The 18,955-nt window shown below is 39.6% G+C and overlaps 1 protein-coding gene across 1 annotated transcript; it reads right to left on the bottom strand.

Moving 5' to 3' along the window:
- Positions 1-8,308: 8,308 nt before the first annotated feature.
- WNT16 (Wnt family member 16) lies at positions 8,309-18,270 on the bottom strand (the record flags this gene model as incomplete). The annotated part of the gene is made up of 4 exons (XM_082631851.1): positions 18,055-18,270; positions 17,623-17,864; positions 15,519-15,805; positions 8,309-8,773 (listed from the first exon to the last, which is right to left on the bottom strand). Exons 1-4 carry the CDS (start codon positions 18,147-18,149, stop codon positions 8,309-8,311), a joined length of 1,089 nt encoding a protein of 362 aa, XP_082487977.1. The 5' UTR covers positions 18,150-18,270.
- Positions 18,271-18,955: the final 685 nt, after the last annotated feature.

Below are 18,955 nucleotides of genomic sequence, written 5' to 3'. Positions count from 1 at the left end.
GGGCTGCCATCGCTAAGCTCCCTGCTCAGCTCTGCAGAAATCATGCCTACCGCTTGAGTGTATTGACTATCGAAAGAACAAGTTGAAACTCAGTTGGCAAAAGATACTCCCTTTATTAGGGAAAATGGATTTATGAACCTGCAAGCTTCTAATGTTCCATATAATCATCCCATATTGTTTCACTTGATAACCAGAGAGGCGCAGGGCCTAAAATCTTCAAGAGGAGAGAATTCTGTAATTCGACAGGGTAGCCTACTGGCTAAGAGTATGCAGACCTGCCTGAGTATGTGTCTCTGTTCCACCATCAGCTACATGAGGACCTTGAGAAAGTCAGTATCGTCTCCTGTAAAATTGGGATAGAACTGTGTATTTGTGGTGTTTACCAAAATGCCTGACACGAACTACTCTTTAAATGCAGCTGTTAGCATTTCTATTATTGCTATGTCTTTTGCATTCTAGTAATGTTTTAGCCATAGAGGAAAGTCAAGTCAGCCTCTTTAGCTTTCCAACCCCATCATACCAAGTGTTACGGTCTGAATATTTGTGTCCCCTCAAAATTCACACGTTGAAATCTAATCCCCAATGTGATGGTATTTGGAGGTGGGGCCTTTTGGAGGTGATGAAGTCATGAGGGTGGAGCCCTCATGAACGGGATTATTGCCCTTATAAAACAGACTCCAGAGAGCTCCCTGGCTGGGCTTCTCTGCCATGTGAGGACGCAGTGAGAAGATGGTCATCTGTGAACCAGGAAGCAGGCCGTTTCCAGACACTGAATCTATTGACACCTAGATCTTGGACTTCCCAGTCTCCAGAACTGTAAGAAATAAATTTGCTCTTTATAAGCCACCCAGTCTGTGGTGTTTTGTTATAGCAGCCCGAACAGACCAAGACACCAAGCCAGAAGGGAACCATTAAATGACTAGGGTAGTAAGATCATGAGAGAGGGGCTTCCCTGGTGGCGCAGTGGTTGAGAGTCTGCCTGCTAATGCAGCGGACACGGGTTCAAGCCCTGGTCTGGGAGGATCCCACATGCCGCGGAGCAACTAGGCCCGTGAGCCACAACTTCTGAGCCTGCGCGTCTGGAGCCTGTGCTCCGCAACGAGAGAGGCCGCGATAGTGAGAGGCCCGCGCACCGCGATGAAGAGTGGCCCCCGCTTGCCGCAACTAGAGAAAGCCCTCGCACAGAAACGAAGACCCAACACAGCAAAAATAAATAAATTAATAAACTCCTACCCCCAATATCTTCTTAAAAAAAAAAAAAGATCATGAGAGAGGCTACAGCTATTCACCCGAGGTTCTCCTTAACCTCCAAGCCCCTGACTATATACTACCAACCCTTCCACTCTGACACTGAACTCCCTTTCATGTGCAGAATTCAAGCTTTTGTTTATCTCCATGCAGCTAGCATTTCAAATGATCACATGATGTAGTTTCACTTGCTGGCCCCCCACAAGTATGTGAAGTTATGTGACTTCAGCCAGAGGCAGGGAGTGTTTTCCGATTCCTTCCTGTGGCAGCAGCTGAGTCTCATAGGACACTCTGCTGAAGCCCCAGCCCCAGAGAGCACACAAAAACCTCCAAACTCTCCACCCAACTCCTGCACACTCCGGGGTGGGGCGGCCATCAGGTCAGAGAAGATGCTGAGACTTGGCTGACCCCCCCTGCACCCCAGCATTTGCTTCTTGCTCAGAGGGCCTGTGAAGGTTCCTACCTATCAGCAGGGGTGCCTGGACAAAAGAAGAATTTTGAATGAGAACTTTAAAACCTTTTAAGTTTCTGGGATCAACACTTTCCTTCTAAGTCTGTTATTTGAAATTTATTCATTGGACTTTCAAACACATTTTCAGCAATGCATTATGTGTTCAAATGCAGTCCTGCTTGTCTACCTACCACGCAGGTGCTGTTGCTACTGCTTGGATGTTACCTGATCAGATGAACAAGCTCAGTACTGGGGCGAGGAATTCTTTGCCGGGTCTTAGCCTTCTGCATCACCAGTGGAATGAGACGGCGGACCTGGAAATTGGCTTCTCTGCACCCCCGTGTAGAGGGAACCTGATTAGAGAAGTACTGTGTGCTTCGTTTGACAAGAATAGAAATGAATTTCAAAGAAAATGTCTTGCAGGTCCAAGCTCTGAGCAGAGGAGAAGTGAAAGCAAACGATGCTGAGGGGTAGAAATATGTTCAGTCTTGGGAAAGGCAGTGGTCCCTGAGGGTTGTGATTCTCATGGGGAGGCCCTGGGTGGAAGAAGAAGAGCGGTTGGTGAGGATTTCCTGAGGTGTGAGGAATGAGCCCGTGTGCCCTTGACCACGGGGAGTGCACCTTTCCCAGGTGACTTTCTGTTCTCCCTCAGGGAGAGAACCTGAGATTTAAGTTCAGTAAATGAGGTGACACTTCAACTCCTATAGAAATCTGAAACTTTTGGCCTGGGAGTGGGGTTGAGAGCCAATTCTTGTGGAACTGTTAAAATCCCATTGTGAAGAAAAATCCCATTATGAAAATACCCTGGAGAAGTTTCCCTACAGTTCTACAGCACTGGGATTGTGGGATGGGCACAGTTACAGGCACTGTGGCAATTGAAATTCTGACATTGTAGTTAATATATTTAGTCAACAAATTTTAGAGTGTAGTTTCTCAAGAAGTTATTTGGGGGAAGAAAAAGTGTTTAAGCTAGCAGAGGGGAGAATTTTTTTCTCAGAAATATATCTTTCAGCTTGTAAAAGTGTTAAGCCTGGGCCCATTAAATATCAGGCATGTTAAAGAGGATTTATCACATTTACTTTTTCAGTTTTCCCATCTTGCTATCGTACCATATGCTATTTCTTGCCTTGCTTGCATAGAGCCTTGTGTGGAGCAAAAATGAGTTGTTTGCCAGGGAGTTTGAGATCAAGCAATTAAAATGGGTAAGACTTTAAACTTACACAGTGTTACATGTCAACTATATCTCAAAGCTGGGGAAAATATAAAAACAATACAACTGACAAAATTTTTTAAACATTTTTTAAAATTATAGATTATGTACTAGAAATAAATATGTAATTATTGACTTACATTTTGTTTATTTACACTTTTCCTTGGTTACGAAGAGTTCAGGTGTGTTTAAATACGCAGTGTTTAAACTTAGTGATAAATTTAAATTAAAAATTTAGTGATATTCCTCTTTTATCAAAGAGTAATTAGGATCTATAATGGGCCACCCTTCCTTTTTCTTAGCTAAACACGGCGGGGCGGATATGGGCCATGATCACAGATGGCTGTTACTGACATGCAGAAGAGAAGGCTTCTTGGCCTTTTTGGAGGTGAATCACCCCTAGGGTTCAGAATGGCAGTTTAACAGAGGGAAACAGGCAGCCCTATATCCCCGTTCTCCCTGCTCTTCCAATTCTCACACACAAATCAGATGCTTTCATTTCTTTCTGCAAATTTAAAAGTCACATGTGAAACTTTGTGTTGACTTGGTCCACATTTATTATTACTCTCCCTTTACAACAAGTGGGAGAGGCTGCTCTTTCTAGCATGATTTTGTTTCAAGAGATTTTAATCATGCAAACCATCTCTACTGGTTTTTCTTTGGATGTGGATGTAAACTATTACCAATGGTAAATTTCATCCATCTATTAAAAATAACACCTTATGTAACAATTGGCTGTAAGCACAACAATCAAAAGGATGTAAGTATTTATTTAATGTCGTACTAAATTAGTTTGATCTTCACCCCTAGTCATTTCCTTTTGGAATGATTGTTAGGCTCTTGAAGTATAATCCAACTGTTAGCCACATTGTGATCTAAAATAGAAGGCAGTTTAAATCATTTAGAGTTTAGAAATCAAGAGGCAGTGTATTTTAATTACATTTCATGGTGAATTCTAAGACCTCAATTCTCCCATCACTTCTCTCCAGCTTCTCAACCAAGTTTATATAATCAAACCAGGGAGGAGCACCCCATAACTGTCATTATGTTTACAAATCCCCAAACCCTTTAAATGATATACTGTAAACCGCACTATTTTGTTTCTGTGAGAAGCGCAATAACGATATGATGGTTAAGGGCACAGTCTCTGAAGCTAGTCTGTTCTTTGTGACCTGGGCCAGCTACTTACCTCACCATTACTGTGTCTGTTTCTATACAATAAAGACCACAATAATAGCACCTACTTTATGAGGTTATCGTGAGGATCGAACGTCTTAATATAGACGATTTACTTAGAATAATGCCTGGTACATAGTAAGTGCTATCTAAGTGTTTACTAACATTATTTTCTTTTTCAAAGGTGTTGAGTCCTTGGTGTACCACTGTGTTCCCTTTCATGCTGGGCCACACATTTGTCCTTCTCAGTTTACCTCATTACCCTACTCCTAGAAATGTTATGACTTGTCACATCTGGTCTATACTGAAACTGAAATTTTTTAAAAAATCAAGGATCTTAGCCAACTTTCCTTAAGAAAGTCTTGTCTTGCCGAATATACATGGTTCCTGGAGATATGATTTGAATTTTTCTTCCTTCAAGTCAGCTAAGTGTATTTATAGTGTTCTGGATAAGTAACTGGCTCCAAATGGTGGGTTTAATTCCTCAGTATTTGATGGCCTTTGGAAGGTGATGCAGAAAAATACCAGAAGCTCACCAAATTGCCTATAAATAAATATTTTGATGAAAAGCTCTTCTGGTTCCACATCTTAAGTAAAACCAAATACATCAGTACTGACAGTACTTCAGAAAATTAAAGTGTTTCTAAAATATTTACTGTGAATATCATGTAGTTACAAAGCTGCAAAATAGGGTCTTAGCATCTAACTTACATAGTTCAATTCCACTGTATTCTTAATATAACTATCATAGTTTCTTAAAAAACAAACAAACAAAAAACCACCAACAACAAAACCAACCATCATCTAGATCATGAATAAGGAAATAATGCCAATATTTGTATTCAAACAAATTAAAGTGTTTTTGTGTTGTGTAAAGTATTATTATCAGGGAAATGCTTTAATTAACCAACTTCCTTATCCAGAGATTACAGATAATGCTGTTTGATACGTTTTTCTTGATCACATTTCAAGATAATCATCATTGCCTCTAACCATTGCCTCTATTAAGCAGTTCCCAGTTTACAAAATGTTGAACTCCTAAATTGAAAATTAGTACACTAGAGTGTAACTCCCTTCCCCTTTTATCATCATAAAGGGCATTTAAACAAATCAAGACACTTTTTATCCACAGTGATTGGCAGTGAGCCTGATCCGTATGATACCAGAAAGCTGTTTCCTAAACACATCACTAGAACTGGGGACTGTCCAGCATAGAGGACCCTTTATGGTAACATAACCTCCTGTTTTTTTCTCTGTGGACTCATCCCTTTCCTATTCTCAAACTATGTGGGTTTAGTTGGAATGAACCCCACTGCCATTTCCCAGCAGGGGTCTTGATTGCTTTAAAATGATCAGTGTATTTATCATCCAACCCCAATCCCCAATGGCCATTGTGATTGGCTCAGGGATAGGCACATTAACCAATCAGAGCCAATGATGACTTTTGCTGGGCATTCTGAGAAATAAGTTTGCCCTCTCTCTTGTGTGAGCAACCAAAAAAAAAAAAAAAAAAGAACCTCTCCCTTTCCTTAGAATGAGTAGTAGAAGAATGTTAGATCTGGAAGGAAGTGTGGCAGCCATGTTGATGAGAAAAGCCAAGAGCCCAGAGCTGCTGAGACTAGGGTATTGGGGGGGTTGGCACAGAACCCTGTGGAGCCTACAGTCGAAGACAACATCACAGAAGCCAGCTTCTTTAGGCTGGAGATGGAGAGACCTGAGCCCTGGGAACATGGTGTGAGCTTTTGGATCAAACTTCACCTGAATTGGTCACAACTCTAGGCTTTTCAGCCACTGAGTCAGTACATTTCCTTTAATGTTTGTCAGTCTGGGTTGCTTTTTTTTGTTACATGCACCATAAGGAGCCCTAAACCATGAAGGCACAATAGCCTAAACTGGATAGAAGCATTTGGGCCCCAGAACGTGTATTTCCAGGAGCACCATGCTGTTACCTATACTACGATGGGGACTGGGAAGGAAATGGGCCAAAGCTAGGCAGTCAACCAGTAAAACAGGTGAGACATTCATGGATGGCTTCCATGGTGATGCCAGGGAGACGGAAAAGAAGAAACCAAAGACACAGCTTGGGAGTTGGGAGTTCTTGCTCAGGCATGTGGGGGTTGGGGGGGGTGTGCTAATGGCTGAATAATAGTCATATATTTGTGAATTAAAGTCTCCCTGGTTCTCACAATCAGTTGGTAAGTTAATTATGAAAAGTTTTCTAGTTGATAGAAAAAAAAAATGGTCATTAATGGAAACTGCAGTCTTCATGTTTTAAGAAAGAGTGCTTATTTTCAATGCAGATAAAATAGATTTACTTTGCAAAAAAAGGCATAAGAATAAGTGTCTATTTTTCAGGTTATTCTCATCAGTGGATGCTAAAAAATGGTAAACCACTCTTAAATAAGCACTGTATTTGTTCATTTGTCATTTTGGAGTCTCTCATTCAGTAAATAGTAATTTTGTTAAATTTTAAGGGTCACAGTTAAATGTTTAGCCTTGATTTTAATATTAGATCAGAGTCATTTTCCATGGTTTGCTCTTTTTCACAAATTATTGCTTTGCCTTTTAAATAAAATTGAAAGGAAATAGAATGAGACCAGGGTGAGCAGGGAAACATTTCTTTAGCTTATTTTGAGAAAAAGAATTTTCTTTGTCCATTCTGAACTTAGAAAATCTATTTTTTCTATATGATACTGAAATACTTAACAATTCATAAAAAACATAGCATTTACATTAAAATACCACCTTAAATACAGCCCTGTAATTTTCACCAGGAATCTTGTAAAATATCATGAATATACATGCATGAATACTAAAACAAGAAAGACCACTCAAAATTCACATGGAAATGCAGCATTTCCCACAACATAATAAATATCCAGGATATCAAATCCACAAATTGATCATTATTCTGATTTAGATTCTTTTTTCCAGTTAAGACTTTTACTGTATAATTTATTATAATAACCTTACAAGTTAAACATAACTGAGAACAGAATTCAACTAATCTGACTGCTGAAATAGCACAATTGTCAATATATAGCCACATATTTTAATTTACAACATATAAAGCTGCCATTTTGGCAGGAAATACACATCCATATAACTAACTGCTCAGTGAACTTCTTTTTCAATGTGTGAAAAAATGTCAAAGTTAATAGTATGAAAGGAAACAGAAGCTACTATTATTTCTGAGATAATTTTATTGCCTTAGCTCTTGGGCTTTGGCAAAAAATATCTTAAGTTTCAATATATATCATATAACTTAAAAACATTATTTACACAATATAAAAAAATTTAACAAAATACTGTACAAAATACTGTCTTTACACATTTAAAGGGTGCTTTTCCTTTCAATGTACGAGAGCCCTTTATATTTCTACCTCTGATTTTCCCACATGCTTTCAGGATCCCTTCCTCCAGTATTTCAGAGCTGAGTTTTTAATAGTGGAAGCTGGTCTATAATGAAAGTGTGAAGCCAAAGATAAAGGTTGCTATATACCTCACTGATACTCTTCTAGATCAATTCTCCTGGTTAAAAGTCATTTAAACTCCAAATCATACATTTTGCTTTTTACATTTTGCTTCTTACATCTTGCTTCTTTTGTTTTGTCATGAAATATCGCTAACAAACATGTTTTAAGGGTGTTATATCACTTACGAAGATTCTTTCTTCTGAAATGAGTGAAAGTGTTAAGTAAGCACCCACCGCTTCTGTTAACCTGTCCCAACACCTTCTGTTTCTATGCACCAACACTTAGTATGATTTCTTCATAAAAAATACTCAGAGAATGAGATTCATGTTTACTGCTCCTTGCTGCTCTAATAGATGTCTTTTTAAAATGACTAATATTCACCCACCACTATTGAGTTCCATAACCAAGTTCCATAGTCAAGGATCTTATCCTGAGTATGGACCAGGTCTCTCGGCATGAAGGCTCTTTCCTGTTCTTTCTTGCTTACGAGACAGTTTATCTTCCTTGCCCCTCAGTATCTGTTCCCTAAACCACGAGCATATGAACTCAAACTTTTTCAGTTTTAGAATCCCAAGAAATCTACATGCCTACTGTGTGACATTGACATCGATCAGGTAAAGGGACTTCTGAGAGAGCCTCGAGGATCTGGGAATTCTGAGGCAGGTGTCAGGCTCCCCAGCCCAGCACAGTGGGAGCCACTCCCGTTGTACGTCTGTCACTGGGGACTCTTGCCCAAGGCTGGAGTGGTTACTTGCAAGTGTGGACATCAGTCATGCTTTCACACCTCCTGCAGCGGACATAGCAGCACCAGATAAACTTGCACTCGCATCGCTCCACGTGCCTGACCACGTGCGTGTTGTAGCCCCTGCCGCAGCAGAGGAGGTTGCAGCCGTCTGCGCCCTCTGATGTGCGGTTGCACTCTCTGCCTTGGGTCCCTGGGATCCCGAGTTTCTTGTCCTCTACACAGTAATTGGGAGACTTATTAATGTAGAGCAGATCATCCTTGTGGATCGGTATTTTCCTCTGATCTTTCTCTTTCCTGTGCATTTTCTTCTTTATTTTGTCTGAGATTTGGACACTGTTTTCGTATTTATCCTTCAACAGACGGCCAATCTTTTCGAAAGAAGACATGGTTTTCCAGCATGTTTTCACAGCACAGGAGCCGGAAACTCCGTGACACCGGCAGTCTAATGACATCAACTTGGCGACAGCCTGAAACCAACAGGAATTGAGTGAAACATCGTTCATGAAGTGTTTTACTCAACAACAGAAGCACTACCAGCCTAATCACTTAACTTTCTGGATCTGTTTACTCCTGTATAAAAACGATGGTTATATACTTCAATTAAAATTGAATAAAATAGTAATAGCTTAAAAATACTTCAATTAAATAATAGAAATAAAATAATAATAATTTTTAAAAATAAGGATGATTTTGCATGTAAAGGATCTTTTAGATGGCTTAGAATTCAAATGTTTTGTCTTTCTCTCCACCCTACAGAACAAACCTTTCTGAGTCTAATTTAAAGCTGCAGACCAGGCTAATAATGTTAACAGAGATTAGCTGAGATGACAAAGGGAAGCTACTTATATTTCTAATCTCTCATTTAATTTTGGGTGTGAGAGGATGTTCATTAGTGTCTCTATGTTCCCGATACCGTTCATTTTAGCACCTTGCTACTCAGAGTGTGGTTCATGGACCAATGGCACCAGCATCACTTGTGAGAAATACAGACTCTCAGACCCCTCACCAAACCTGCGGAATCAAAATCTGCATTTTAATAAGAGCCTCAGGTGACTTGTATGCACACAGAAACACCTGTGGAACTTTACAAATAACCCCTGAGATTCTTATTTAGTTTGTCAAGGTGGGGTCCAGGCAATGACTTCTACAAAGCTGCTCAGATGATTCCAAGAGCATCCAAGGATGAGAGCTACTGAACTGACAGTTCTCAGGTTTGATCACTGCAAAAGTCAGTTATATTCACAGGGGTTTGGGGGGATATGCTATCGCTTGCTCACAGAACACATGAGAAATCCTGACTAATCAACTTAAGTTGGTCAAAAGAGGGGGTTGGAGAGTGCAGTGGCTCCCAGCCAATTCTTCCCCTCTTCTGGAAAATTAATTCAAAACATATGTCCTACTCTTGATGGATCAGTAGCACCCTCCTAACATAGAAAAGGTATAATATTTATATGATTTTTCAATTCTAAGTGCTGAGTTATTCTGTTCGGCTAGACGAATTCAATGAGATTACATACATGGGTTAGAGTCCATTGCCTGACACACATTAAGGTCAAAATAAATGCCCCCTGTCCCTGAAGAAGAAGGTACGGTAAGAGTTGAGATAAAATTTCAAATGGGGCTAACTGCAAAAACAATACAGAGATTTCTAAAATAAAAGTTTATAGTTCTAATTTCTTACATACCGGCCAGTCAGCATAACTTCCTTCAATCCCCAGAGGATGGCAGGGCAGATTAATAAATCGTCAGGACTAACTGGAGAGTTGACATTCTGTCAACAGGCTGGGTAAAATAAAAAATGGATCTAGCCATTCGATAACTTGGAAATTATGTGTGTAATCTCGCCAAATAAAGGAAAAACCCCACGGCTTAAATTCCACTTACAGTTCTTATCAAAACTATAAAATGACAGGGGTTTCTACTTTGTTATTTTGTACCACAGTTGACATTGACATGTTTGTGGAATGTTACATTTCCTAACAAATTAACTAAAGTTTCTGAACTATCTAATGAGACAGAGTATTTCAAACAATTTGTTATATTTGCAGCCTTGAATGAGAGCATATGGTATTGATTTATGTAATATTCAATACTTTTTATTAGTGTTTAAAATAATAAACCGAACAACATTTAAACACTGTCTTTTATAGGATACGACACATACGCTTGTTTTGAACTCATGAAACTAAGAAGCGAATAGATATGTCTATTTCTTATTATCTCAGGTAAAATTTACCTTTCAATTGAAAACAATTTGGCACACAAGCTTATTTGGTTAAATTTATGGCATTTGATATTCACAAAGCCTTCCACGTTTAAAAAGTCTCCAGGCAAATAAATGTTCAAATTAATGTGATCTGCCTACTTTTGTTCAGATTTTAAGTGCCCAAAGGATATGAGAAAAAGAGAGCTCAATCAATGCCAGGTAACAGCAAAACAAATTGTCCAAAGAAAGCCAAAAATCTAAGAATGTAATTTTATGTGTTTAAACCTGATCAACGCTCGTTACAGTCATCACTTAGTGATTTAGAGCTGCCTCTCGCTCAGATTCTTGACTGAGGAGCTGAATTTTTCTTTTATTAACCAGTTCAGACATCACCTATGCTGTTGCCAATTTGCAAAGCATGGAGGGCAGAATAGATGCTCACCAAATACTCATTGAATGGTTAGTCTAGCTCACTTGAACAGTTTTAACTCATCCTCTGTTGGTAATCTGAATCAAGAGGAAGTAATAAAGACCACTTTCTTCAACAAAAGAGTCACTGCCAGGAAGTCAGTGATATTGGGGGACCCTGATCTGGCTGGGTTTTCCTCCAATTCCTCAGCCCACAACAGTGTTAGGACACAAGAGTGACACACTACTGCACAGGTGTGAAGGATAAGAGGGAAAACTGATCTTGAATCCAGGGATACCACCTGCTGAATTTGTATCCGTATTTTGGGGAGATTTTCCTGCCATAGAAAACTAGAAACTTTTAAATACGTGGAGTTAACTAAACTTTCTAGAGATATTTTTAAGGAACTTAATTCATTATCTTTCGATTCCATTACCTTTTTGTCTTTAACGATAAGTATAAGAAAAGAAATAGTATTTTTATTATATATGTGAATACTATTCATATTGGTATTCTAGGATAGAAAGACAAAGAACTTGACATGCAATTTAAATGATTATACCCTTGTAAGACTCCAAGGAAGAAACTTGGACAAATAGGGATAAAATAAAGCAATGCAACCACCACTAGGAGAATGTGATGAAATGCAGAGTTCAAGGGCAGATAACATGTACACACACACACACACACACACACAGAATTTAACTCTCAGAGCACATTTTCATAAATTATTTTACTTGATTTAGTTTTATAGGAAGAAATGCCTTGCATATAGTAGGTAGTTCATGAACGTGTACTTGCTTATTATTCCAATTTGACAGAAAAATAAATAGCCTGGTTGAGACACTTGTCTTCCATAAGGATAGATGGTAATATATGATATAAAGTCTTTATATGCAGCAGGATAATTTTGGTAGAACAGAGAAAAATGAAAGTGGAAAATACAAATATATTTAAGGAAATTGAATGAACACTCCAAAAATATATATTCTGGAGCTTTTCAGCTAGGATTCTTAATTGATGTCAAATAGCCATTCTGAGATGCAGTGATAGCATAGTGATTTTCTAACAGGAGAAGTAAGAGAAGAGCAAGCGAATGAGTTGTGTGTGGTCATGAGAAAATTCCTTTCTCTACTTCGCTGAGTTGTAAAGGTTTATAAAGATATTAACAGAGGAATGTTTTGTTAACTATTGCAAACAGATGTGCACATTTTGGTGGAATATTTTTAAACTATGGGAGAGCAATTAGGAGCATAGCATTTAATCTACTGGGCTCCCTATGTTAAGTTTTGGTTTGATAAATTTCTGATGAAGGGAAATAGGAAAGATGTATCATTGACACTTAATGTAAAACTAGAAACTGTTTGAGAAGTGGTCTAAGGAGTTAGTTTTGACTCAGAGGTAACACAGCCTGAGGTGATTGTTTTTCGGTAGGTTGCTTTATCCAAGCTTTACAGAAATGACTAAAAAAACCCAACTGTTATGGAACATTTTGTGACATTTCATTTGTCAACTATCAGATGATCTGTTTAAGTTTTTATGAAAACGGTGACATAAGCTGGATGGCTAATTGTAGTATTCCTATTTCTCTGACCCATTTTGTCCCTTTCAGTCCCAAAATATATATGAACCTGCTGAAAAGCAAAACACTTGTGTGTTGTTCAAGTACTTGTAAATATTCTTGAAACAGATAAATGAAATTTGGGGGTGGGGCCCATGCCACTTTTTTGAGTTACTCATCATAAAACAAATTATGGAGTAGGGAAGCTTAAAAGTTTGTGAGGTGAACATGGGAAGAATGGAAATATTTTAAGCAGACAAAAAGAAATACCTATAAATATTCCAAGTCATATTATTCTCAGAAGTTCTGCCCCTGGAAGACATCACATCGTTCTGTTAGACAATCACCATTCGGCAACATTATTCTTGGAGTCATAACTTTAGGAATGGTGTCAGAAACCAAGTGAGAATTAGAGTATTTAAGGTCAACGGTTAGAAAATCATCTATTCTGCTCACAGCACTACTAAGCGCCCATACCCACATTTCTCTGAACGTTTTCCTACGTTTTGCGTTTGGGATTTTGAGATGAGGAAAATCAGCTCAATTGAATGCAGACCTTGAACCTTACTCAGAAGGATATACCTATTAGATTAAACTGCTAATTGCCAATATTGAAAATGTAGTTTTTTGTTCTTCCACGTTAGGTAATATCTTGGAAACCTGGTTGATTTTTGTTGTTGTTCCGGTGCTGGTGCTGGTGTTGGCTATTTTTGTTTGTTTGTTTTTTTGACCACCAATGGAAAGAAAAATATTAAAATGTTTTGAATTGTAATAGTTCACGAGAAAAGACCAACAAAAACATCAGTGTAGTACCCTCAAAATATCCAGGTAATATTTTGTAATATTTTAAGACTCCATCTAGACCAATGTGGGGGAAAAAAAAAAGATTCAGTAGAGAAAACTGAAATTTACACAAAATGCGTATATACCTAAAGGCTGAATTTTTTTGGCGTAATTAGCATAATAGGGAAAACCTCAGTAAAGTGAGGAGATTGTTTTATTGCCAACAAACAGTAGATTAAAATTGATGCTGAATAGTTGTATGTTTTTTAAAAAAAATCAGAATATAAATAGATCAAAGTTAATAGTTACAGAGGCAAATATTGCTACCTAATTTGAAAAAAAAGCCACATAAGACGGAATAAAACTAAATAGCTGTCTAATATTGCTAACAAAAATACATTTTAGAATACTTTAGGACTTTTCATAAGTCTGGAGACAGCTTTATTCAAAAGAATGAATTATAACATGAGTTTGAAGTTTTGTTTTCTGATTAAATCTTTTTTAGTCTCTACCAAATTATTTAAAGAATGACTAAAGAAGATTTAAGGTCTAAGGTGATACTAAATATTTATTCAATTGTTTTCTTGTTTTTAAAATGTATTAATTTGACTTGATGTTTTTCTCTAGTTTAGAGTTTTAAAGAACAAATGTTAATTACCTTTAACCTCTTTTATATTAATATGTTAGAAATAATAAAAATTCCTTTATTGGATATTATTTAAATTGAAGCAAAAACTCATTCATTTAATTATTTTTATATGTAAAACTTTATCAAGAAGAGACCTGTGCATAACTATGGTGTTAGCAGGAGTTACTTTAGTGAGATAAATTAACTTAAAATTTCAAAACAAAAAAAATGAAAAGCTTACACAGCTATTTACTGACTTTCCTATTTTCGAATCTTACGTTTTGAATCAATATTCAAATAGAACTGAATAGTCAAATTTGAATTTGAAGTGTTATGGTGATATATTTATTGAGTTTTCGGTTTTTGTATTCTAAACCAAAGTGGTTAAGTAAAGAAAACTGGCTGAAACTTGCAACTATTCCAAGAGAGTTCCATTTATTCACTTTCCAAAAATGTAAAACAAACGCAGCATATACTTTAAATATTCTTAAGAGATACTGCAACTCATTTTAATTTATTGCAGGAGAATGTGGCAGATTGCAATGACTACTTTGGGACCTTTACAGGTTATTGAATATTTACAATAATATAGGATATGTGGTGATATTCCCATCCTGAAAAGATTATTACAAAATAGAAAATCTATATTCCTAAGAGAGGTTTTGACTGTTTTTGGAAAGTCACTATGAATTACCAAGTAATTCAACTATGTTGTAGAACTCAAAGCTTATTATGTCAATATTCATTAAGGTAAATACATAAAAGTTAAATTAAGCTACAAATTTACTCCATTTTAAGAAAATTTAGCATTAAAAAATTCATAAAAGAGGTTAATTAGATGTGATTCTCAAATTTCCCTCTCCCTAGATCTTTAATATATCTATATTTTTAAATATCAAAATATTTAATATAGCTATAGTTGCTTTACATTTATCTGTATTTATCAGTTTTTACAGTGGATCTACATTGCTCTATAATGACATAACTACTTCCCTTAAATAAATTTTGTTTTACAAAAAATATTGAGTTGTGAATTCTTTAATGTATTCAAGAATGTTTTGCTAGAGAAAGTAAGCACAGAACTGATAACTTCTTTAGATGTCATTGCCTACTAAAATATAGATTTAAAAATATAATGAAAATTCAAATTTGAAAAAATGAAATTTGATTCAGTCCCATTAGAAAGGCAGATACTGTAAGTCTTATTCTGGCTCTGCAACTAACCATCTAAGAGGGTGGAATAAAATGACCCAACAGGCACTTGTACTTCTGTTATTTTGTAATTGGTGTTTTAGGTATACGAACTATACAATCACAAATATATTCTATAACAAGATTCAACTCACATCAGATGGAAACTTAAACTAAATCAATATGGTCTGTACAGGCTCATGAAAGAATATATATATATATATATATATATATATATATACTTGCTGTTATACATATATAATAAACATACACATAATTTTACATACACACACACACACACACACATATACATATATATTCTTAGACTGCAAACGTTTGGTTTTTAAACCATTTTGTCAGATTGATCCAGAAGCATAATCCTAGTGTTATTTACCTAAAGGCACTGGATTTCTATTCCATTTTCTAATACATACCTGCCTTCCAGCTTCATTGTTATGTAGGTTCATTGCTAACAGTACTTTGCTTTCTTTTCCCGTGGTGTTTCTGAGGGGGAAATCTAGGAACTTTCTGCTGAACCACATGCCATACTGGACATCATCAGAGCAGCCCCCCCAGTGCCAGCCTTCACTTGCTGAGCCGCCGTTCTGCAAGGTGGTGTCACAGGAACACTCGGTCATGTTGCCTGCACTGCATGACCTGGTCACAGAATGCACCAGGCCTGCAGCCATCACAGCATAAATAAATGCTGTTTCCTTGGTGCCTAGAATAAAACATAAGTTGCTAAATGAGTGAGTCATACCGTTCTCTGTTTATGTTCATAACAAAGTCTTCTACTTATCTTCTTATCAGGGAAGCAACTTTTCAATGGGTGCTTTAATGAGTACATATTTTAAGAAGGACAATTTCATATTGTTCTCAGCTTTTAAAAAAGCAACATTAATTTTCCGTATGATTTTCCTATATTGTATATCATAAATTGTCCTCATACCTTAATATCATCTGTTTATTTTTTAAATTTGAAATGTATGTCAGCATCCAGCTCAGCACTTAACAGACAATAAAAATTCTATAAATACACGTTGAATTTAAAATCCCTCGTATGGATACGTAAATAGTGATACAATGCCCAAAGGAGTCCCGCTCACCTTTCTCGTTAAATTTAAAATGTGTTATCAGAAAACACAAGCTGAAAAATTTGGTATGACTTTTGTTGTATAAAAAATACACGTCAGAATGCAAATTAAAATTAAGCAAAGACCAAAGCAATAAGGAGATAAATGTTGCAGTTTCCTTTCACATCAAAGACTGATTTTTTCAGGATATCCTGAAAAACAATATTAATATGAAAGTTAAATATTATATAAATATTCTCATACAGTATTATATATCCTCTTACAGTATTAAAGGCAGTTAAAGATAATTCAAATGTCATCAGCAAAAAAAAAAAAAAAAAGAATTGTTATGGAAAACAATTGAATATTGAATATGGATGTAACACACCTGCAATAGGTTTTGAGCTAAAATCTTTGAAAGTTAAAGTCCCATTAAAACAGTAATAAAATGGACTAGAAGGGACTCAGCAGGCGACTTTTTCCCCCCCTTTGGAGATGTTTAGATTGGAGTAGAAACGTTATCACGTCGTTGTCCAATAAACCCTTTCAACAGCTGATGCCTCTACATTTCAGCAACTGTGAAGAACACATCCTCTTCTTCTTTTCTATTTTTTCTGCAGGGAGTCAGGGCTCCTTCGGAAGGGTGTGCCGGCCAAAGCGCAGCGGGGCAAAAGCGATGCTTTGGCGGCGGTGAGTGTAGGGAGCCGGCGGGGAAGGGTCAAAGGTGGAGGGGGAACCGAAATGAATGTGAAAAACAACTAAGAACCTTTCAGCGCCCAGGGCCTGAAATTCTTTGAATCTGCTGATACCTCTGTACCTTTATCCTTACCAAGTCACTGGTAGGCCGGTGGAAGTGGAACTTTGTGTTACTTCAGCTTCCCGCGCCGCGGCTGTGCGCACAGGAGGGAAAAGGTAGAAGGAAAGGGATAGAGGGGAGAACTAAAGTAGTGCTCGAGCTAGCCTCACGTGGGGCTGCCCGGGACAGTCCCTTTAAAATCGCCATTATTCCGTCTTCCCGGTGCTGTAAGGAGCCAACCAGCTTGGGGCTTCGCTGCAATTAGCCAGGGCTCGGTGCGCCGCGGAGCTGCTTAAATCAAAGCAGATGCGGCAGCGGCATTCCCTGCAGCCGACATCATGTTTCTCCAGCTGGTCACCCACGTAGGGGGGCGCTACGGGGTCCGAGGGGTCGGCGGGGTGGAGTGTCAGCTTTTGCCCAACTCCGGCCGGGCGCCGCGGGAAGGAGGAAGAGCTACAGCTCCACGCGCCCCGCTCGGGACCTGGGGTGTCACCCCGTCCAGGGCCGCACCTGCACCCGGGTCTGGCTTCCGTCGCCCCCAATTTCATTGCACTAAAGGACCTCTCTGGGGATTGAGGGAGCGACGGGACCACGCAAGCACTCTTTATTTACAAGAATTGGAGGACCTGCCCTCCGTCCCGCGCCAGCTGCGAGCGTCCCGGGCCTCACCGCTGCTCAGCTCGTAGCCAAAGAGAGGGCTGGTGTCCGGCGGGGCGGCGGCGGCCGCCAGGCAGTTCCATCTCTCGTATCTGAACTGGCTCCTGCACTCCTGAATGCCCAGCCGGGCGCCCTCGCAGATGCTCGGCAGCAGGTACGGTTTCCTCTTGCACAGCTCCTTCTGGCGGCTGTTCAGCGGCAAGTTGGCGCAGCCCAGCTTCTCCGGAACCCCAAAGGAGGCGATGCCCAACCACCTGTAAGACACGGCCGCCCCTAGCGTCAGCCGTTGCCCTGCTCTCCTCCCCAATCCCAGATGTTTACCCGAAATTTAGGTCGCGCGCCCTAGGGTCCCGCCTCTCCTCTCCAGCCTCAGCTGAAAGTTCCCTGAGGCTGGGCATCCCTTTTGCCACAAACCCCGTGCGCCCCTGCTGCCCCCGTACTCACATCCAGTTTCCTTGGGCTCCGCAGGGGAACAGCGCGAGCAGGGCTGCCCACAGCGCGCACAGGCGGGACAGTCCCAGGAGCGCTGCTCTGTCCATGGCCCCCGCATGGAGTCTCCCAGGCCCAGCCACTCCTCTTCGACCCTCCCCAGCCAGAGGCCCACCAGGACAGAGGTCAGTTCCCCAGCACCAAGTTGTCCCTCGCCTCCTTTCTCCCTGCAGACAACGTAAAAAGAAGGCCAGCCGTAGTAGGTAGGGGCTCTCAGCAGCCTTCTCCTCGCGAGCTGGGAGCAGCGTGAGGAAGTTGGGAAAGTGGCTTGGGGCGCTCCTCCCGAGACGAGTTGAAGATGTGCCGGAGATGCGGGAGCGTCCCTCGCATTCCAAGGTGAGAAACTTCTGTTGATGTAGCTCTGTCTCCATCGCCCCCGGCCTCTCCTCCCATCTCCTCCCCCTGGCCGCGCCTGGAGCCTGATTGGCCCAGCAGCGGCCCCTCATCTCATCATCCCGGCTCCCATTGGCTGAGAGCAGGCTCCGTGGGGGGCGCTCGGGCCCGCTGTTCCCCGACAGCCGGTCCAGATCCTGTGTTCCTGACCTTTCCTCCTGTCACAGTTTCCTGAGAGCGGGTCTCTGCGGGAGGGGTATTGATTCAACCCGAAGATTGATAGGGGCGCTTCTGTCTTAACAACCCTGGGTGAAGGTGTGGGTTGAATGGGCGATGTTTGAGTTCCACCCACCCCAGCCTCATTTGGATTAATGACCCTCTGGGTGGAGTGGATGGAAAAATCTCACTGCCCCCGTTTCTTTCCTCTCCTTCACCTCACAGGAGAATAATCTTTTTGAGTCAGTGTTGGTACCAAAAAATTGACCCTTCAACACCCTGCTTGAGGTCTCAACGTGTCAGGAGA

Source organism: Mesoplodon mirus (assembly GCF_964341445.2).
Source record: "Mesoplodon mirus genome assembly, chromosome: 9".
Classification (NCBI taxonomy): domain Eukaryota; kingdom Metazoa; phylum Chordata; class Mammalia; order Artiodactyla; family Ziphiidae; genus Mesoplodon; species Mesoplodon mirus.
Note: the sequence above shows the minus strand (reverse complement) of the source record. Positions and strands in the feature narration are given on the sequence as shown.